Source organism: Lathamus discolor, chromosome 3, assembly GCF_037157495.1.
Source record: "Lathamus discolor isolate bLatDis1 chromosome 3, bLatDis1.hap1, whole genome shotgun sequence".
Classification (NCBI taxonomy): Eukaryota; Metazoa; Chordata; class Aves; order Psittaciformes; family Psittacidae; genus Lathamus; species Lathamus discolor.
The window spans coordinates 93,613,700-93,634,746 of NC_088886.1; the positions used below are offsets into that span (position 1 = coordinate 93,613,700).

The 21,047-nt window shown below is 36.8% G+C and overlaps 1 protein-coding gene across 3 annotated transcripts in view; it reads left to right on the forward strand.

The window, feature by feature from the left end:
- Nucleotides 1–21,047, forward strand: part of ADK (adenosine kinase) — a 301,741-nt gene that overhangs the window by 75,788 nt on the left and 204,906 nt on the right. For all 3 annotated transcript variants that reach the window (XM_065670654.1, XM_065670653.1, XM_065670652.1), the window contains exon 4: nt 9,844–9,922. In XM_065670654.1, coding sequence (XP_065526726.1) covers nt 9,844–9,922 — 79 coding nt within the window. The remainder of the gene's footprint in view (nt 1–9,843; nt 9,923–21,047) is intronic.

Genomic DNA, 21,047 nt, shown 5'->3' on the forward strand with positions numbered 1-21,047 from the left:
CAGATTGTCCCACAATTGTCTCCTTAGCAGGCAATTTATGCATCTTCTCATATTATAAGTATCCAGTCCTTGGATGTTGTCCCACCAGTTCTCCTGCTTGTAGGAGAGCCAGGTTTTTGTCTTTTCCAAAAGTGAAAGCAGCATATTTCCATGTTATCCTGTCTGAACAGTTCTGCTTCCTTTTTTCTTTATTTCTTTTATTTTATTTTTTTTTCTCCTGAGTATCCAAAGATGTTGATAATAAATAGTTGGCTCCTCCTGTGGTTTCCAGTACTACCTACAGAAAATAAAGATGTGAACACATGATCGTGTACTTACCAAAACTTACAAAAAGGAACATACTTGGGAGTATGTGTGTGTGCTTGTGCTAATAAATATTGCCTGTGTTTGAGCTACAGAAATTCATGTTGTTACCCCGTATCAGGAGGTGAGTATCTTAAGGGATATTCAAGACAGAGCTGTATTGAGAAATGGGGAGGTTAGAGGACTAAAACAGAAATCTTGGTATTTGGTTGTGCTCAAGGAAGCATTTTCTGCACTCATTATTTGTTCATGAGGAAAACTATTATAGTTCAGTGCATGTTAATAGGGCCTTAGAGTGGATATGTACTGTCTTCTTGGTCTACTTAAAAATTCTGACATATGTTAACGTTTTCTTGGTTTAAACTTATTGACGAGATGCTGGTTTAGAAGAATTTAAAACAGCATAAGGGGTGAAAAAAAATAGATGTTTTAGCAGTGCAGTTGAAGTGACGTGAACCACTTGCATTATAGTAAAGAACAAAAAAGCGGTTTGGATAGTGGTTAACATCTGTCACTATTCTTTTGGACTTTGTGCTAGTGGAGAACGTTACTCAGATAAAATGCTTTATCTGTGTGATATATGGAAACGATTAGTTTATAATTTTGTTTTGGAATAGCTCTGCAAAACTTTCTAATATTTTGTCAACTCTGAGTTGGAAACCAGACTTTGCACCTTGGTTAACTTACTTTTCACTGTTTTACTGTTTTGATGTATTTATAATTGGCAAACTTTAAACTGGTTCATTGGCAAACTTGCTAGGATTGAGTGTGCCCTCAGCAAGTTTGCCGATGACACCAAGCTGTGTGGTTCGGTTGATACGCTGGAAGGGATGCCATCCAGAGGGACCTTGACACGCTTGTGAGGTGGGCTGATGTCAACCTTATGAAGTTCAACCATAACAAGTGCAAGGTCCTGCACCTGGGTCAGAGCAATCCCAGGCACAGCTACAGACTGGGCAGAGAAGAGATTCAGAGCAGCCCTGCAGAGAAGGACCTGGGGGTGCTGGTCGATGAGAAAATGAACATGAGCCGGCTTCAGTGTGCGCTCGCAGCCCAGAAAGCCAACCGTATCCTGGGCCGCATCAAAAGGAGCGTGACCAGTAGGTCGAAGGAGGTGATCCTGCCCCTCTACTCTGCTCTTGTGAGACCTCACCTGGAGTATTGTGTGCAGTTCTGGTGTCCTCAACCGTGGAACTGTTGGAATATGTCCAGAGGAGGGCCACGAGGATGATCAGGGGACTGGAGCACCTCCCGTATGAAGACAGGTTAAGAAAGTTGGGGCTGTTCAGCCTGAAGAAGAGAAGGCTGCGTGGGGACCTCATAGCAGCCTTCCAGTATCTGAAGGGGGCCTATAGGGATGCTGGGGATGGACTCTTCATTAGGGACTGTAGTGACAGGACAAGGGGTAACGGGTAAAAAACTTAAACAGGGGAAGTTTAGATTGGATATAAGGAGGAAGTTCTTTACTGTGAGGGTGGTGAGGCACTGGAATGGGTTGCCCAGGGAAGCTGTGAAGGCTTCATCTGTGGCGGTGTTGAAGGCCAGGTTGGACAGAGCTTTGTGTGGGATGGTTTAGTGTGAGGGGTCCCTGCCCATGGCAGGGGGGTTGGAACCAGATGATCTTAAGGTTCTTTCCAACCCTAACTATTTTATGATTCTATAATAAGAGTAGAAATTGTAAAGTTACCATTGTAAAATATTTCTCTCTGCAAGATGTGTGTATACTTTCTTGTCAGTTCTATATAGGCAACTTAATACGGTTTGTACTGCAGCTTTAGAAAATCTAAATTGTAGCAAAGATAAGGTCTAAGATCTCTTGGTGACTGAATACTTTTAATATTAAAATATTCTTGGCAAATATTATACTAAATGAAGCAAATTTTCTCTTTGATGTGAGCTGGAGTAAGTTGCTGCTTGTGAAACAGCAGTTTCAATTAGCATTCACTAAAGGTTTATTGACAGTTAACACCTGGTCTCTACTCTGCCAAGTGGGAAGCATCTATTGCAGTCTCATATGATTGTTGCATAATTAGGATTATGATCTCTAATTTGCTTTTAATTTTGTAAATCTAGTCTTATTTTCAAAACCAGTCAGTGTTACTTGTGTGGCTGCCTTTTTTTTTTTTTTTGTAGAACAAAGTTATTGATGTTAAAAGGATTAAGTATGCTACTCTAGTATGATAAGCAACTTGCCCTTTCATTGGTTGGTTTTACTAGTAGGTCTTAGAAAGTAGGTATTCTTCCCAGGCTACTTTGAGAAGGAAGCAGCAAATGACACAGTATTTTTGGAAGTAGTATTCTTGTGTGCAAGCTGCCAAATGTATACTGGGAACATCAGCAGCAAGTGTAAATGTTTTTGTAATACTACTGAGAAATAACAAAGGAAATGACCTTGTTCCTTACTGCTCCTGAACATACTTTGGCACATCCAAGGATGAAAAAGGTAAATGTTGCATACTTTTCCCTGCCTGTGTGTCTTTTGATCCTTACTGTCAATGTATAAGGGCAGGGAGCTATTTCTGTCTACAGTGTTTTGCAACAAATACTGTGGTGCAAACCCCTAGATGTATCTGCAGAATTTTTGAGTTTTGGCTGATCTTTGGAAGATCTTCCAAAAAGGCAGTGGGAGGAAGGCATAAACTTGAGAACTTCTGAACTGTCAGAAATTCTCCATAGTATTTTTTGATTATCTGTCCTCAGATGAAACTTTTGAAAACATTTTCATTAGAAACTTAAGAAAGGGAGAGAAAAATTTTAGTCTTCCTGACCCATACTGTAGTAATCATATATAATACACGTATTTTAAGGTTTGTGAAGGTACTCTGTATATATAATGTGTGTATGTATTTGTAGTATATGTATGTAGTGTTTAGGGACAGTTGAATCAGAAATGTAATCTTTTAATAATCCAGTGGTCTAGTTTTTCCTTTCATTTTCCTACAGCATTTCAGAATATCGACAGAAAAACTTGCCTTGTGGTGGCTGATGTTTTTTAGTGTAATCATGTACATTTTTGAGATAACGTAGAGGAGGAAGATATCCAGATAATCTGGAATAAGGGAAGTTTTTCAAGAGCACTTGCATAAATTTGCCTGACTCTGCTGAGAAAAGAAAAACAACACTTTGAGAAATTTCTTTACATCATGATCCTTAAGAGCTGATGTTTTAACCTTACATTTGAATGACTGTTACTTTTTCCATCTTGTTTCAATATGCCTAAATACAAACACATGTGGAAAATGTTCTTTTGGCTTTTATCAAACTGACATTTAAGTGCATTTTTTTCAACCTTGCTAACATTCGTGGTAAAATATTTCAAAGCTATGAATCTTGCAATTTGCCTATGCATTTTTTTTTTCTTCTTCTTTCATATATTAACATTTGGTACTCATAATCCTAACCTGGTTGGAATTACTGGCTTTTTTCTTTTGCTGTTTGTTTGGATGAGGTGATTAGGAAAATACTTTATGTGAAATTCTAGTTTGCAACAGTAAATACTTCCATGAAGAGTCACTGTTTTCTGAACTTCAGTAAATAAAGGAGAAAAATATGGTAATCTGCTGTATTCAATTGTAGCAGTCATATTCTGAACATATTTAGCTTTCTCATGTGTTACATGTCCATGATGTTAACCTGTCTCCAATACTTCCTTTTTAGCATGTTTGATTCTTCCCCTCTACTCCCCTACCCATTCCCAAGCTCTTTAATTCTGTGCCAAGGTAATAAGGAGAAGAGCTAGCTCTGCATAAAGTCAGTCATTTCCAAGCAGCTGTTATGAAGTTTTCTCATGTACCTCTGTGATTGTGCCTTATTTCTAAAAGGCAGTATTTTTGCTCTTTCAGATCCAACTTTAAGTAAGAACAAGCAGTTACATCTGCATCTCAGTCTTAATTGGTTATATGTCAAAGACACAGGGTGAAATAGTTCATATATATAACTATCTTTTCTAAGGTTTGAACTTTGAACACTGAGGTGTACAATATAGAGAAATTAGGTACGCTCGTTAGAGTTAAAAATATGAATTACTTTCCTTTATACCCACACTATTTGCCCCAAAGTATTCTCCCTTTTACTTACATTTAAAAATAATACTTTGTGGCTGAATTATAATCCTTGAATCTCAAGGCTAGACCTTTTCCTTAAACCTGGATTGGATTTTACTTCGTATCGAATTATGAGGGCTTCAGCTTGCCTGCTAACACTGACCAGGAAGGTTGTCTTTCTGTAACATGTGCCCCATCTGCCTGGCGCTGTGGCTGCCTGCATCGTTCTGGCATTGGCCCAGGCTGTGATGAAACTGAGAATGTGACAGATGACAGCCTTGTCCAGATGTACGCATAAGTATTTCTGCCATGCCTTGCAAAACAGTCAGGATGCAGGTTTGGCATTATTTAGTTGTTTGTCTTGATTTATTCCTTGAAGGTTTCCTTAAAAAAATTGAAATAATATTTGTTACTCTCTTTGTGGTTTTACTGAGCTTTTAGTATTATTAAAACAGGTTGTATAATATGATGCTCACTCTCTCACATATTTTTTTTCTTTAATTTATGAAGTGATTTTGTAGACATTCTGACACAGGTTACTTAATTTGGAGATTTAAGTAGATTTAAAAGAAATGCAATTAAAAGGATCAAACATCTAACTGTCAGTGTATTAGTCTGGTTCTCCTCACAGCTGAATGTTTGAGCTATTGCAATGTCTTAATATGACTACTTCTTTTAACTAAAAATAAATATCTGGGAAAGGTGTCAGAATCACCATAATTATGGTTTTTAATTAAAATCTAATTAAAATTCATCCAATAGCTTGAAAACATACCAAATCCTAGCCTACCTTCCTCTCTAGAGGTATCACAAAGGCTGCCTCCCTAGCCCCAGCTTACCCCCAAAAAAAAAGGTTACAGAGTTACTTGCAACCTTTTATTGATTAAGAGATTTCCATCTTAGTGTTTTTGAAAGTTTTTATAACACCAAACAAAAATCCACTGGAAATACTGTATTATTATTATTATACGAAGTAACCAGATTTTTGTCTTACAGTCAGGCTGTCATTATCCACATGCACAAGCAAAAAGGGCAAAAATGATTTTTCTCTCCTTTCTAGCTGTTTTTGGCAGCTAATTTTTTTTTTTTTTCTTAACGTGTAGCTCCCTGCTGATGTATGCTATTGAGTACATCTTAGGTAATAAGCAGATATATCAAAAGATATCCAGGGTAACACACCCTGCTGGAAAACAAGAGATTGCTTCTTGCAGATAAGTACCTTCTGACATATGCATCAGAAATGTTTTTCCTGGTGCTCTCTCTCTATAAGATGTCAGTTAAATGTTAGTATTCTGTGGCCATTTTACTTTTCAAAAGGAGTTTCTTTTTAGTCTAATATAAATTGTGTCAAAAAACTTGAACAGCTTTACTTGAATTGCTTTAATTTTCCTTAGTTGTAGCTCCATTGCCTTGTGTTGTCTGCCTTCAGTTGCAGGGAATGTTTTATGTGCTTATTTTTCTTGTCAGTTTGGTTTTGAAACCATGGTGAGCCAAACATTATTGTATTTGTTGCTGTGTAACAGAGAAGATAGTCCCAGCTCCAAAAGCCTCAGTTTTTGTGTATAAAACGAGTTACGGGAGATGGGTATTGATCCAGGAGAGGATTGCCAGTCATTAGAATGGAGAATAGCCTCGGGAAATCACACAGCCTTGCTGAAGACTTTTTTTAGACGTTATGGTGAAGGACATTTTGAAAGAAGGTTTAAAATAAGTTTGCTAATATTCACAGAAAATTCTAGTGACTGGACATTGGATGATATCCCGGGTTGGTGAGAGAAAAGGTATTTTTGTTGACTGCTTTGTGCCGAGAGGCTGTTGTAAATCTGAATGCACTGAAAGAAAGATGGTGTGTTCAGTGCTATAATGCTTTGCTGGCCCTTGAAAATGTAGGGAAGTGGCTTCTGCTTGAAATGACTGAAAAAGAGGGATGTGGAGAGAAGTGAGCTGGTCACAGGGGTAGTTGACAGTCATGATCTTTGCAGCTGTCTGAAGGGATTAGATATTAAGATGAGTGCATTTATTTGTATAATACAATAAATTGTGCGTTTTAAGAACAGGAAAGAATCGTGTAGGGTTTACACATAATTTGGTAAGAGGACACAGAGAAGATGAATAGTTATGCTCTCAGGTTATGTATGGTTTGAGTGACAAAAAGGGTGGTGACATTGTCAGTAGTGATAATGCGAGGAAATTCTCACAGCTATCTCCAGTTGGAGGTAATCGTATGGCATATTGAAGGGGAGTCTGTGCCTTTTAAAAATAAGTCTCCAACTTCCTGTAATGTAAGAGGGTGTATCCTGGTAAAAATAAATAAATAAATAAAAACCCCCCTAAAAAAATCTATTCTCATTTGTATTCTTTTATAAAATAGCTTCTTCCATTACCACCTTTACTTTCTTTAGTAGCCATTAATTCCGTCAAAAGGGAAGCTACTGAAAAGCTTCACCTTTCAGTGTCAAATTCAGTTAGGAGTCAATCCTTCTTAAAGAAAGGGGAGGGAAGGAAAAAAGGCTTCTGACAGAAGTGCTATTGCCTTTAGTATAATTGAGCAAATCATTAACATATCCTCTTTGGTCAGTGCTAGAGTTGATCAGCAGTATCACCACTGAAAACATATGCTGCTGCAAATGCGAACTTGTTTTTGTTAAAATACACTGTGATGTGGTGAACAAATTCATGGTACCGAAAATGGGGCCCCTTGATACGGTGCTGATTGTGGGATTTATTATTCTGTTATTTAAGGTTATGGTATGTTGCTAGGTCAGGAGAAGGGTCACAGTTCTCAGATACAGCACAGCCTTAAAAAGTACTCAGAAAGACCAACAATTGCAGAATGTGAAACAAAAATATTATTCAGTCTTGCTCATAAGGTTTTAATTTTCTTGAATTATCTGAAGTGTGATAACAGCTTGGTCCTGAAGCACACACAGAAGCTCTGTTTAGCATTCCCGGGCCTCAGAGCAGTTTCTACAGTTGAACTTCCTTCCTTAAAATGGAGAGTTTTATAAAAGCAAATACCATGTTTCTGAGGCATACTGGAATGACAGTCTTCTCTTTGCAGGTCAGACATACAGCAGACAGTGATGAAGTCAGCGTTCCCACGCTGCCTGTGCCATCTGCTGACATTTTGAAAAATGTCCATCTAACTGTTCATCTTCTTAAGATAAAAAGCTATTGACATTCTTAATTTTGAGGTCATTCTTGATACAACTTGCTTATCAGGCTTTTGTGGGTTATAACAACACCAGTTATATCATCCTTCCGGTGTGTCATGGAAAAGGACCAGCAATAATTATTTTTCTTGCATTTGTACAAACTCTCATTCTATTTCATGTAACAGACCTTCATAGGTGTTGAGTTTGCTATCTTAATTAGAAGAAAAGGAGTTAGTACTTTTAATGTTAGTGCTGAAATAGTGAAAGATAGTTGCCATTGTTTGTCTTACTATTTTAAGTAATTGTAAAAAGATTTGTTCAGATGATTTCTTAGATTACAAAGATGTCACCTTGAAGTCTTCATAATACAGGTAGTATTTTAAGGCTGTTTCCAATTTGGTTCCCCAAATTCAGCTACCACATATCTTATTCATTCAAACTGCAAGATAAGTATTTAAATGCATACTCATATAGATTTAGAGCTGCTAATGTCGGTACTAAAGTTATAAGGTTTAACATGCCATTAAATAATATGGACATAGAAACATTAGATGGCTTTAGGTAAAGGAGTTAAAATATCAATTGTAGTATGCTTGTAGCTATACAAAAATAACTCCGTGATTTGGGCAGTACACATTCAAAGGTAAAGTGTCAATTAAATTAAAGGAAAAATATTGCCAAAATCCATAATTGGTACATGACAGTTTGTATGTCTTTGCTGGAGAAGCAACTGTTAGGAGACCTGTTGGTTTCTGTTATTTTTTCCCCCCACTTTCAGCTACTTGCTATCATTTGAGGTTTCAGTTGCTTGACATAGAATTGGTGGATAATTAGTAGTGTGGATAGCTGTGAGAAGCATATGTAGTAATTTAGTTCTTGGTTCTTTCTAATTGTATGCCCATCGGTAGTTTGCTAGGGTGAGTAGCTCATTATTCAGACATTTTAAATGGAAAGTACTGTAGAAGGAAAAATGTTCCTATTAGTACCAATGTATTGAAAATCAAAATCTTTTAAACAAACAAGTCGTTATTTGACAAATCTATCCCTAAAGCTATTGTTCACATACTATAAGGAGATTAGGGTTTGTGAGGGGGAGATGAAGGGTAGGGTAGGCAGATAGTGTTAATTTTTCACTGTGTCTGAAATACGGATGTGTCACTTTTTTGAAAAGATAATAAAGGTGAATACAATAAAATACGTTAAAATACATCCAACTGGGCAAGCTTCATTTGTTAAGGGTAAACATCTAAAATTAATAGACCTGAAGGGTGAATCTGTGCTATTAATTAGGGTTGCCCTTGAAGTCATTTTAAACCTCAAATATGCAAACAAATTTTACAGAATACATTTTAACTTGCCTGCAGGGGTACTTCCTTCTGAATCTAATGCCTTCTGAGGTTGTTCATCCTGCTGTTCAATCCACTCATTTTGAAGTGTGTTTAGAACTTATAGGCATGATGCAGTCAGTATTCGTGCACAGCAGTATCCACAACTTCCTGTGTCCTGTGGCACTTGCTTGTGACTAGAGAGAAGACTGGTTCTTGAGCTGTGGTGTACTTTGATCAGATGCAAAGTATACCCTAGTCAAGGAAGACCATCTTACATAACTCTATTTGGTTCTTAACCTTAAAGTTTTATCTGAAATATGAGGATAGATATTTCCATTAAAAGTTTGAGTATTTCTTTTAATGATCAAACCTAATAATATGCTACTGAACATTACCAGAGTATCCTATGTTTTCGTAGTAGTATGACTTGAAGGATTTGAAAGCTCATCGGGAGACACATGGCTTTTCTGTTATCAGATTTTCTCACATATTAGTAGATTTGTTCATAAAAGCTCTTCACCTGTCAAAATATACTATTTCATATGAAACCTTAAAACATAGCACTGTTGTTTGGGTCAAGTTAATTTTGAAACAGACACCGGATCTCCTCAATCTTCTCACTTGATTTTACATTCTTTTTTTAGCTTTAATGAGGTGGAATAAGTATCTGAATGTCTTCATTTGTATAATCTTTTTTCAAGCATGTATTTTATCAATCTAACAGTTAATTGCAATCAACCTTATGCTTCAGATAATTTTTTTCCAGTTACTTACTCCACTTGTGACTTTAAGGTGAAGGATTCAGGTTGATGTCACGCTTTGCTCTGTAATTTGGACAACATCTAAATAGATGTTCCCAGTTTCACCATATGTAGTAACTAATATATCCTAATGTATTGTTTTCAAATAACATGATGTCATTTACTTATAATCTTAATGTTTTCTTTTGGGAAAAAAAAAAAAAGGTAGTTAAACTTTTTTCTTCTCCCCATTTTTTTTTTCTTTTTTTAACAGATTTGAAGAACTTGTGAAGAAGTTCAAAGTAGAATATCATGCTGGTGGTTCTACTCAAAATTCCGTTAAAGTGGCCCAGGTTTGTTCTTCCTTAAAAAAGAGTTTTTAGTAATTTTAAGTGTTGAGTTTGAATCAACTCGATGTTCTGTATTGTCTGTATTTGTCATGAGCATGACTGAGTGGGTGCTTGTCATTCTGTTGCTCAGACTATGCTTGTATTTTTTGACATGATTTATTTTGCAGTTATGCTCTCTATTCTTTTCACACACTTTCCATTGAGGTTATGGTTACAACTACAATGTACCCAGGAGTGGAAATGAGGGTTTTAAGGAAGATTGAGCAAGGCTTTTATCAAAGGTGTATGGTGGAAGGGTAAGTGGGCAAGGATTAGGTCCCTAGTTGCAGTTAGGACTCTTCCAGTAAGGAGTAAAAAAGTCACAATGAGAATGGTTAAAAAAAAGAAGTTGCTGAATCCCTGTGCTCTGAGATTTTAATAATTTACCATTATGAGTCCTTGCGTAATCAGATCTAAATTTGAGGCTAGCCCTGCTTCGAGTGGTAGGTTGGACTAGAGATCTGCTGAAGTCCCTTCTGGCCTGCACACTTCTGTGATTCTAATAACATTTATCTTGTAAGAACTTGAAAATCTGTCCATAAAATATGAAAATATAGAAAGTTTGTTGGGGGTTTGTTTTTTTGTTGTGTTTTTTGTTTGGTTTTTTTACAAGGATAATGTTTCTGGTATGGATATGGTGAATAGCAGTCATGATGAATTGAGTTTCAGGTGTTCTAGCTTTTCTGTAACTGAAGTATATGCCTTTTGTCACCATACTCTTAAGCATATACCTGAGTGTATATTTTTAGATTGTGATAGATGTACAAATCCTATAAATAAAAAATATGTAAACTGTGTTTATGACCTTTTTGTTAATGATCCTGGCTTATTAGCTTCCAGATTTCCTATATAAGTAAAACTTACTGCCAGATAGCATTAAAAGCACATTTGGAAAAAATTAAGTTACAATTTAACAAAGGTTACCTTGCCAGTAAACAGGGAAAAAAATAATTGTAGTATTAATTGCTGTTCCTTTGTACAAAACAGTTGCTGCTTCTTTACTAAGGTTCTAATTTTCTGAAACCACAAATATCTTGAAAATAGTTGTGATATAAACTTTTCACAACGGAGGGAAATCTGAGTTGTTTGTGTTTTACTGTATGTAGCATTGTAATTCTGAAACGGTTATGTAATGAGGGTTGTTTTGTTAGGGTTTTTGTTGTTTCTTTGGGGGGGTGTTTGTTTACTGTGTGGTCAAGCCAGGTTTTTGCTTCTGATACTTGAAAAAATGTCTCCCTTAGGAGAGCTCAAGTTACTCCATTAGTTCTGTGTCAGTATGACTGTTGCTTGACCTCTGGGGGTGGTATAGAGGTGATGTCTCTTCCATGACAGCTGATTAGAGGTCAGCTTTTTGAAGGGAGTTCTGCAACTGTTTTGTTGTTCAGTGGCATGAAATTCTGCTTCTATTCCTACATCTAGGTTGAGGAGGTTTGGAAGCAAATGCATGCAGTACACTTAGAATTTCTGAAGTCTGAAATGTTCAAAGAGTTCCATTTCTCCTTGAAGTGACCTCTTTGGTATCAGCTAATTTATTAGCAAACTATTTCTCATACTTTACTGTCTTTTAACCTATCAGTTCAGGTGTTGTTCAATAATTATAGTGTGAAGTACACAGAACCTATCTAAAGTCAATGAGAGATGAAAATTGAATCCATGAAATGTAGGGCTTTCTATGTCAATGCTCCTTTCTTATACTGATGAAGTTTTGTCAGTGAACTTTTCCTTTACCTTGGCTTTGAGTTCAGAGTCTCATTTAGCTCTAGTTGCCATCTGGAATTGTATTTGTCTCCAGAAGGGTTGTCATCTCCTAGTTTTTTGTTTCAAATAAGATTGAAACTTCAAACAGTTGTGCATGAATAACATAACATCACTAAGAGGCTTTAAAAAGAGGGATGGGAGGGTGAGAGAGAGAAAAGTGTGTTCTGGAAATCTTGAAAGAAGCTGTTATTCTGTAAGCTTTCACAGACAAAAAAAATGTGAGGATAGGGAAAAAAACTTTAACTGTATACGAGAAATTAAACTAGAAATTCTGGAAGAATTTTTGCAGGAATATTCACTGGCATATTGGAGAGGAGTGTGTAAGTAATCTTATATCTGAATAACTTCTATATTTGTTGAAAGTACAGGGAGAAAGCAAGGACTGATTCAAGAAGCCTGGCTGGGGGTTGAGAATAATAAATTAGGTCAGAGCTTTGAGGTAGCCACACTCTAAGTGAATGTGGATTATTTGTGAGAAGAAACGTGGGGAAGAAATCCTAAGAATACAGCTTTTATTATTTTCCTCAACTTGTGTTACTTGATGGGAAAAGCTTGCAGAAGTGTGCTAAAAGCTGAGAGCTAAAAACTAAAAAAGTTTGTTGGAGCTGTTTAAAAGCTGATGGGGAATAATGGCATGTTAAAGAAAAGCGTCTTCGGAAGCCTGACTGTAATGGAATACAACTGTCTGAGTAGAATGGTTGGAAATGATCAAATGGCCTCTGAAGTCTGGCAATTGCATTTTTAAAAGTTCATTTCTGAGTGGGAAGAGTGTATTATTCAGAAGCGTAGTAGGAAAGTTGGAGAGCAATTAATGACTGGAATAAAAAGAATTTAAGAAGTGCTGCAAATAAGGTCATTGAAATGTTTGTTTCTAATAGTCTGTTTCTTTAAGGGTCAGAAAAGCAGCACCAAGTTGAAACAAAAATACACAAAGTCAAAATGGGTTCAGAAACTTACAATATATGTGTTTAGAAAAGGAAAATGAAACTGTCAAATGCTTGTTTACATAGTGTATGGTGATCATCACTTGTTACACATCTTCATATAGTTTGGATATTTCTTTCGTATCTACAAAGGTAGTGAAATGTACTCAAGAAAGACTCTGTCCCTGACAAGGAGAAACCAGCTTCTTACAGAAAAAGAAAAGAGGGAGAGAGTAGGGAAAAAAAGTCTTAGAAATACTGTATTTATCATCTGTGAGGAATTTGTGATAGTAATCACAGAAGGAGGCAATTGGAAGAAACACTGAATAATGAAGAAAACTGGGAAGAAAATGAATCTTAAATCATGGGGTTTGGAGCTAAAATTTAAAGCAGCATCAACTGTAATGGAAATGAAGATTTTAGAAGTTTACGAAGAATTAAGCAGAATTGCAGTCAAGCTGTGAAAAGTAGAATTAGTGGGGTTTTTTTTCCTAGCATGTTAGCAGAAAGGAAGGATCTAAAGTACAGCCTTGAAGGAAGAATTTTGGCAGGTAAGTTACTAAAAGGGAATCTTGGTATTTTTCAATATTGTCTTGCAGCAGAGCAGAAGTTAGAGTGTGTGGCGCACTGCAGGAGTGAATGATGGTTGGAGAGCTTTGTGAGAATCAGAATGATGAATGTTGACTGCTGAAAGTGAGCATTATGTAGACAGGGTATCTCAGCAGGGTCAGAAAAAGAAAAAGCTCTGGACATATCGGGGACAATAAAAAAGTGGGTTTTTTTTTTGTAGAAATGCTTCTAATATACAGTGGCAAAGACATTTTTGAAAAATGAAATGCAGAAGCAGAGTCAAAAGATAATTAGAGGAAAAGCTCTTTGAAGGGAGAGGAAGGAACAAATAAAAAACTGTGTTGCAAAGACTTGGATTAAAAGTTGAAAGTATGGAAGATAAAAGGGTGGAAACCTGGAATGTCGCATTCTCACTTTTCAGAAGTATATTATATAAGCATTTTTATAAGTACAATATTATTTTTTAAAAACACCTGAAAAAGGTGAAAGGGAGTACCAAGAGCAATATAAAAGTAATGAGGAGCAGTAGGCAAGCCAGTAAGATAGGATGTTTATGTTCAGAAGATAGAATGTTTATGTTCAGGTTCTGTTGGATATTAAAGTTGTTTGAACATCCAATGATCTTGGAAAGAGTAAGGAAGTCAAAGTGATTTTCACCTGACCTAACTCATATTACGAATGAGGGGTTGGGTGAGGAAGGAAGCAGTGATTGGTATATTCCAGAAGTGACAGTAACAGCATAAAAATAAATAAGATAAAATAAATTAGATTACAGTTTATTTGCTCTTTAATGAGTTTAAATTAACGGCAAATTGTGTCTTGGATATACTGATTCATGTTAGGAGAGGAATAGTGACAACAGAAGTGAAGAAAGCATAGCCAGAAAAGTGTGTGGGGGAAAAGACAAATTTGTTTGAGAAGGTAGGAGATAAGTAATCAAGAAAGAGAAAAACAGTGTGAAAATCCCAGTGTTGCTCTGATTCTGCATTCCTCATTGTCCTATTGTTACTTCTTCCTTACCAATCTGCTTTTCCTTGTCCACTCTGATCTTTCTTAGGTGTAAATTTGTTAATCTGGTAAAGATGGATAACCAGAACAGATTTAGTACATCCAAGGCCTAAAGGAAAAAGTCTTACTGAAATAAATTTCTTTTTGCTTATGACTTTAGTACTGAACAGAAGAATAGAGACAGACCATAAAGAATGGGGGGAGTGGAAGAGGAATAATGGTTAAGGGCTTTCCTGAGTGCAGCACAGTATAAAAACCAAGTTGGAATCCAGATTATTAGAAATGTCAAGTTTATCAGATATTAAAATGCAGGTAACAATACACTTCTAGAGGTGCTGTGTTACTATTAGACAGAGTTGTTGGTATTTTCTTTTTCTCTTAATCCACCAGTAGGGAGTGTTAAGAACTTCTCTGGATCAAGCTTTAATTAATCAGTCGTAATTCACTGAAAGCTGCTTGATAGTATTTTGGAAAATGAAGACTAAAGATGATGAACTGAATTGCTGTCACTTAGTTTCTGGAATAGAAATAAAAGCTTAACTTTGCTGTTTTCTTTAGTGACCTTGGCATTAGTTATACCTTTATACAAACTTTCACTTTTGCTCTGTGTTTTAAGTCAAAGTTACGATGCATGCTTAAAAACAAGGAGGAGAGTGGGGGTATCAAATTGAAACTGCAATGTGCTGCTCTGACCTTTACTTGTCTCATTAAATTTTGGCTTTATATCTAATATGATATGTGACATCTTGCTTTAATCTGAGCTTTTGCAATCCCTCCAAGTGATTGGATCCATTATATTAAATCTATAAAATATGCATACATGTAACTTCATGCAGTTCATAAATAATGTATTGTTTTAGAGTTCTGCCAACAAACTAAATTCAGATTTGTGAGGACAATGTTTTACTAGTACTCAGCTTCCTCTGTAATTTTAATTAAGACTGTGCCTGTCTAACAACAGACATTGATCTGGAAGGGAAAAAAAAATCTGAATATTTTAATAGGGCTCATGACTTTAAAGTATCTAAAACAAATAGCTTGTATGTGCAGACAGGGTAAGTGTTGCTGACCAGGCCATATTTGTGTGATTTTTATCAGTGTTTATTTTGACTTTAGAGTGGTGAGGTTAGAACTGCAAGAAGTAGTCTTTGAAGTTTTTATCTTTGCAACTCAAGCGCTGAATTTCAAGTCTAACTTGATAGAATTTTATAACTTGGATTTTAAACAAAACAACCTTGGCAACAAACAGCACATTTTTGTTCTTGTTTTTTTGGAAGTGCGTCTAAGGAACGACACATTCTTTATCCTTAGAATGGATGCTCTTGGTTTATTCTTTATTTCTTAATAGCATTCTAACAATTCTGATACCACTGTGGATCTAAGTTAGCAGTTAGAGTGCTATATTCTATTGTTTATTCATCCTCAGAAGAATTCTGAAATTCTCATTATACAAGTTTTATTGCTAGTGATGCCATGTGAACTTGGAAGAACGTAGCTTGACATGTTTCAAGTTGAATTCGTACGACTGGCAGATGGGGGGAAAACAGAAGTTACAATTCTCAGGAAGCTTTCATACAGATACTCTTGGGACTTCACAGTAATGTTTTATAACACACACCTCAGGAAATTGTAATGACTCCCTGGTTTTTTTCTGTGCTACCTCTCACTATCTAATGTTAAGCTTTTGGGGTTTTGTGGTTTTGCAACTCGTTTGCAAATTCTAAGTATTGTTGTTAGCTATTTCAAAGCAGCTTGGTTTTAAACTATCTATTTACTCTTAATAATGTGTGGATGGGAATGACTTTTAAATGAGGGATAACACTAAGAGTAATAGGATGCAAAAATATCTTAAGCACTTGAATTCTACAGTCTTCTGTACGTGAGGGAGGTATGACACTTTACTGGTGTCTGCCTGTATTTGAAGGGCATGTAACTTCATCCCAGTTTTTATTCTTCAGTGATGATTAACTTGATCTGTTAATTTAAAGTGATTGTGCTTTTTAGAATTCTAGTAAGCTGACAAGTTTGGGAATTTAATTTTGCAAAGTGAACAGATTAATTTGTTTATAAGATTCATGCTTGTTTATAATAAATTATATGTGCTGAAGGCTTAGATGTGTTTCAGATTTTTACTATTTGTTATGTGAGTAATTAGCCAAACCTTGGATTTATATTCAGCATATGTGCCTACTGGGTCATGTCATGCTTAATCCAAAAACAGTCTGCAAAATTAAAAATTTAACTATGAAAAATACTTGCAGGCAGAACTGCATTTATTAAAGACTAGGAGCTGTAATCTTGTAAACATAGAACTAGTTCCATTGCAGCTGGTTCCATGCTTTTAAAATTAAGTTTGCATGTATTTGCAAAGTAGCACCTTTGGCTAAACATTACTTTTTGTGTGTAATCTACAAGGTCCATCACACATTAGCTTTCCAGTTTACAGTCATCTAGTGGTTTCCTCCTCACTTTCCTATCATTCTATATAAATGGGCATCTAAGTAATGAATTTATTCTTTTCCTCGCTTGCGAATATTTCTGGATTACTTCTATACAATTGGTTAGACTGAGGCATAGCAGGGAGAAAGTTTTGGCTCGGGAGCAAGCCTCAAAATGTATTGAACAGAAGTAACTGGGAGAGTGGTAATGGAAAAGTTATCAGTGAGGTTACCCCAAGCATACTCTCAGTTTTTTGATGTTGATGCAACTTTGCGAGACCCATCATTGTCTTACGGAATCCATCATGTCGCCTACTAGAAATGTTCTCTGTTCTGCTTATTGTTTGCTTAAATTCACTTATGCTACAACCACCTTTCTCCAGAAACTGTTTCTGGAATAGTGCTACCAGAAAGTGCAAGGAAGTCCCCTAAACAACATTTTCCTCTTAGTTAGTGAAGCAGAGAACATTTAGCTCTATATATGTCTGTTGACCTAAAGAAATCAGATTATTTTTTTTCCAAGAGAGATAGGCTTTGTGTTTTCTGAACCATTTGGGTCAGAATGTTAAATTCCTCAGAGTTATTTTTGGCCCTATGCTTGATATTCCTTAAACAGCTTCATTACATCCCCCTACTCAGATGGGCTTGGTGGCCCCAGCAAACATGTGTTTCCAATATTTTCAATAGTTCAATCAGCTTTCAAGAAAAAGTATGAAAAAGCTCTCCAAACAGTTTTCTGTTTGGTAGGGTTTAATAAATTTAGGAGTATAGCCTCACCTTCTCTGCCAGAAAATAGTCCCGATGCATGTGTTTCCTTCTATGCCAGCTCCCATGTGCTGCTGCCATGCCACACTGGTGTGGTCTTCTATCAATTACAGTGCTGGCAGCCTGTGCTGCAAGTGCACATACCTGCATCTCAAATCTATTTTATGTAAATGAAGTTAAAATGGAGAAAGAGTTAGGACTTACAGCTAAATCTTGCTTATTTATACCTTTCTGAAGTTTATATGCTACTAGCCAGTACACTGAATCTCTTGAACATCTACTACCAGTGCTGTGGCCAGTCCTCATGAGTGAGATGTCTACTTGGCAAATGAATAACAAAACATGCCTCAGTGCTGTCAAAAATAGTCATTGAGGTTTGTCTCTCTGGAAATACAACAATAGCTATTCCCACTATTGCAAAGATGATGTCCCACTGATAGGGTCACAGTGGGCATTGTCACATGCCAGTGACATCAATTTCCTAAGTTATGTCTTCTCTCAAGCACACTTTTATCATTCATGTGTGTTTCTAAATTAGCCTGTCTCAAACACCACAATGATGTGTCCACACTTCTGACAGAACAGACAGCCGTTCCTCTTCAGAATTGTGACGTGCAGCTTGGGAAGCTGATATAATGTCCAAGATGATTGGTACGGATGTCAGAGAAATTCTGTAATATTTGAGAGCTGCCTAGATTTTTTGTTTTAAAGCATTGAGGAAGATTGGTAGACCTTTTACTTAGCTGTACCTAAGGTAAGTTTCAAAGCCTTATTCAGAGCTACCTGGAACAGTTCAAAAAAGCAACAAAACCACTTTATCATTACGGCAAACTGCAAAATTCTAAGCGAATGCCCCCTGGGTTACAAAGCTGGATACTTCTCAAGCTTTTCTGTGCTTGTGAAGGAAGCCCATGCATTGTTTCTATGGTTATAGGTCAGATGTTGAAATTAAATGATGCAGCAGTGTGATGGAGGACGTAACTTTTCAAGGTGACTGATAGTGAGGCTTTTTTCTGCACACCGGTTGTGTACCGGGAGTAACTGTGTACAACTCTCTGTCTATATTTATAGGCCTGGGAATATAGTTTCAGCAAGTACTGGGATGGTCAGAAAATGAAAATCCAAAGAGCCTGTGGCATTTGTTTTGTTGTGGGGGTTTTTTGATTTTTTATTTTCAGATTCTGCAATGCCAGGTCCCTAAATTTGTCCTCTTGAAAATGAGGCAGTTTCAGTTACACCATCGTCAGTCTACAACAGACTTTGTTATGAGACAGACGGTAACTGTTAAGCATTGCAAGACAAATGTCCTTATGTGCATCACTTTGGCATGGAATTGAGTGGCTGGCTGCTGTCACATGGACTTGCCTGTTTGATGCACCAGAACCATATCCTCTTTTTTCTCCAGGTCTTGTCCCTGGCCAGAAACTTCAATAGGATTGTGTGAAGAATGTCTTTGAAATATGTCACATCTGAGATGAAAAGCAGTAAAAAGAGTTGTGCAATCACATTCCCCCTACATCCATTCAGAAAGAACCTTAAAATTCTCTCCTTCTCAGTGTGGTTGAGTGAGCTTCAGGGTACATATGCAGCCTCTGTTCATCCATCCAAAATTGTAATTTATTTAAATGATTAGAAACTGTTTCCATATTCCATAGTAATCAAACATCAGTCACCCGCATGGAATCAGAAGGCACTATATAAATGGTAGCAGTTGGCTCTTCCTGGCAGTGCAGTTCAGCTGCCTACAGCTTGACTCAGCTTCTATGCCTGTTTAGCTATGTTAGCACCATGTTTTGGAACTGTAAAAAGTTGTCAGTTTTTTCAAAAGCAGTGAAGGAATTTGGGCTCTTTCCCTAAGATAATGTCCAGCTGAGTGAGTGGACTCAAACTTTGTTGTTTTTTGGTTTTGTTTTCTCCTGAGCCAGTGTCATCTCAGCTTGTAAGCCATGCTATAGATGACAGAGTTTAATTAGCACATTCCCTAATTTATGCTTATCCTGAAAATCTGTCTGGTTTTAGGTAAAAATTAAGAAAAATAATTGGTTCAGGCTGGGATCTATCTGAAGGAAATAAACATCTGGAAGTATAATTGAGCCACATTTAGGGGACCTGGTTCCAAGGGTGCTGTGGCATGAAGGCTCTAACCCTTTTGTATGCAGAGAGACAGCAGGACTTTTGAGAAAGCTTTCACTCCATGAGGCTGTCCATGCAGCAGAGGGCTGATGGCACTCTAATAGTTGACTGACATTTACTTGACTTGTTCCCATTAGTTGACAGTGTAAGGAGAATGACTGCTTGATTTGGCAATCTCAGAAGAGAGGGTAAATCCCTATGCTTCACTGATAATAATTTGGCATGCCACTCAAGTCCTGGGAGCTTGGGAGCTGTTTTATCCTTAGCAGCTCAGTAAGTTACATAACTACATCTTTAACAATTAATTAATGTTAAGTGATGTGATACAGTGGGGAGTTAATTGCCCTGGAAATCTGAAATGCCAAGTAACAGGGCTTTCTTGCACATCCCTAGATTACTTCCTGTTGAAAGAGTACAATTTGTTCTTTTTTTCTCCTGAACAAGGACATTGAAAATCTTGATGAAAGCTAAGAACTCTGTTCAGGTTTTCTAATACATTATTCCTGAGACCTAGTGCTTTCTTCAGAAAGTTTAAATATATTTGTATAACTTCGTTGCACATTTATATAATGTATTCACAGGTTGGTTGCCTAAAACCATTCTGTTCCCTCTTTCAATAACTTGTGCTCAATCCAACTGCATGTATGTCTGATTTTGTGCTTTCGAGTTCTGAATTTGACTTTGCTGTTGTGTTGCCATATAGTGAATTATTACACCTTTCCATTACGTATATGGTGGAAATAATAGTGATATATCAGCATAGAAATTTAATATAGGAATTTACCTACTCTTATTGAGAATGCAAAGAGATAAAGACTGGTCCTTTTGTTTGGGTCATCAGGAGGTAAGTAGAGCTTTTTTAAAATTATTTTTTAGGACCCTCAGCATGATTTTAAAGAAACACATAGGATTGATTGCCTTACCAGTTATAGAATCATAGAATAGTTAGGGTTGGAAAGGACCTCAAGATCACCTAGTTCCAACCCCCTTGCCATGGACAGGGACACCTCACACTAAACCATCCCACCCAAGGCTCTGTCCAACCTGGCCTTGAACACTGCCAGGGATGGAGCATTCACAACCTCCCTGGGCAACCCATTCCAGTGCCTCACCACCCTAACAGAAAAGAATTTCCTCCTTATATCCAATCTAAATATATCAACAGACAGTGTTTCACTGGCCTTTGCAGTGACTAGCATCATGTACTATACTGTTCAATATTTATTCTGTATTGCTGGGGTTCTGTTCAAAACGGTCACAAGACCTTAAAGGAGAAGTATCTCTTGTAGAGTCTGAATTTGTGTAAGCACAAACACATGTGGCAGATCCACTTAGTTTCTTGTTATGTTGTACCTAGTAAAGCACTGAAAGCTGATGGTTTTGTGTTCACTTCAAATGCTGTGCTTGTGTTCTGCTTCTAGCTCTGAGATGTTTTCGCTTATGAGTGAAGGAAAGGTCCCGTATGCAAAACAGCTAGATTCTGCGTCCAAGCTA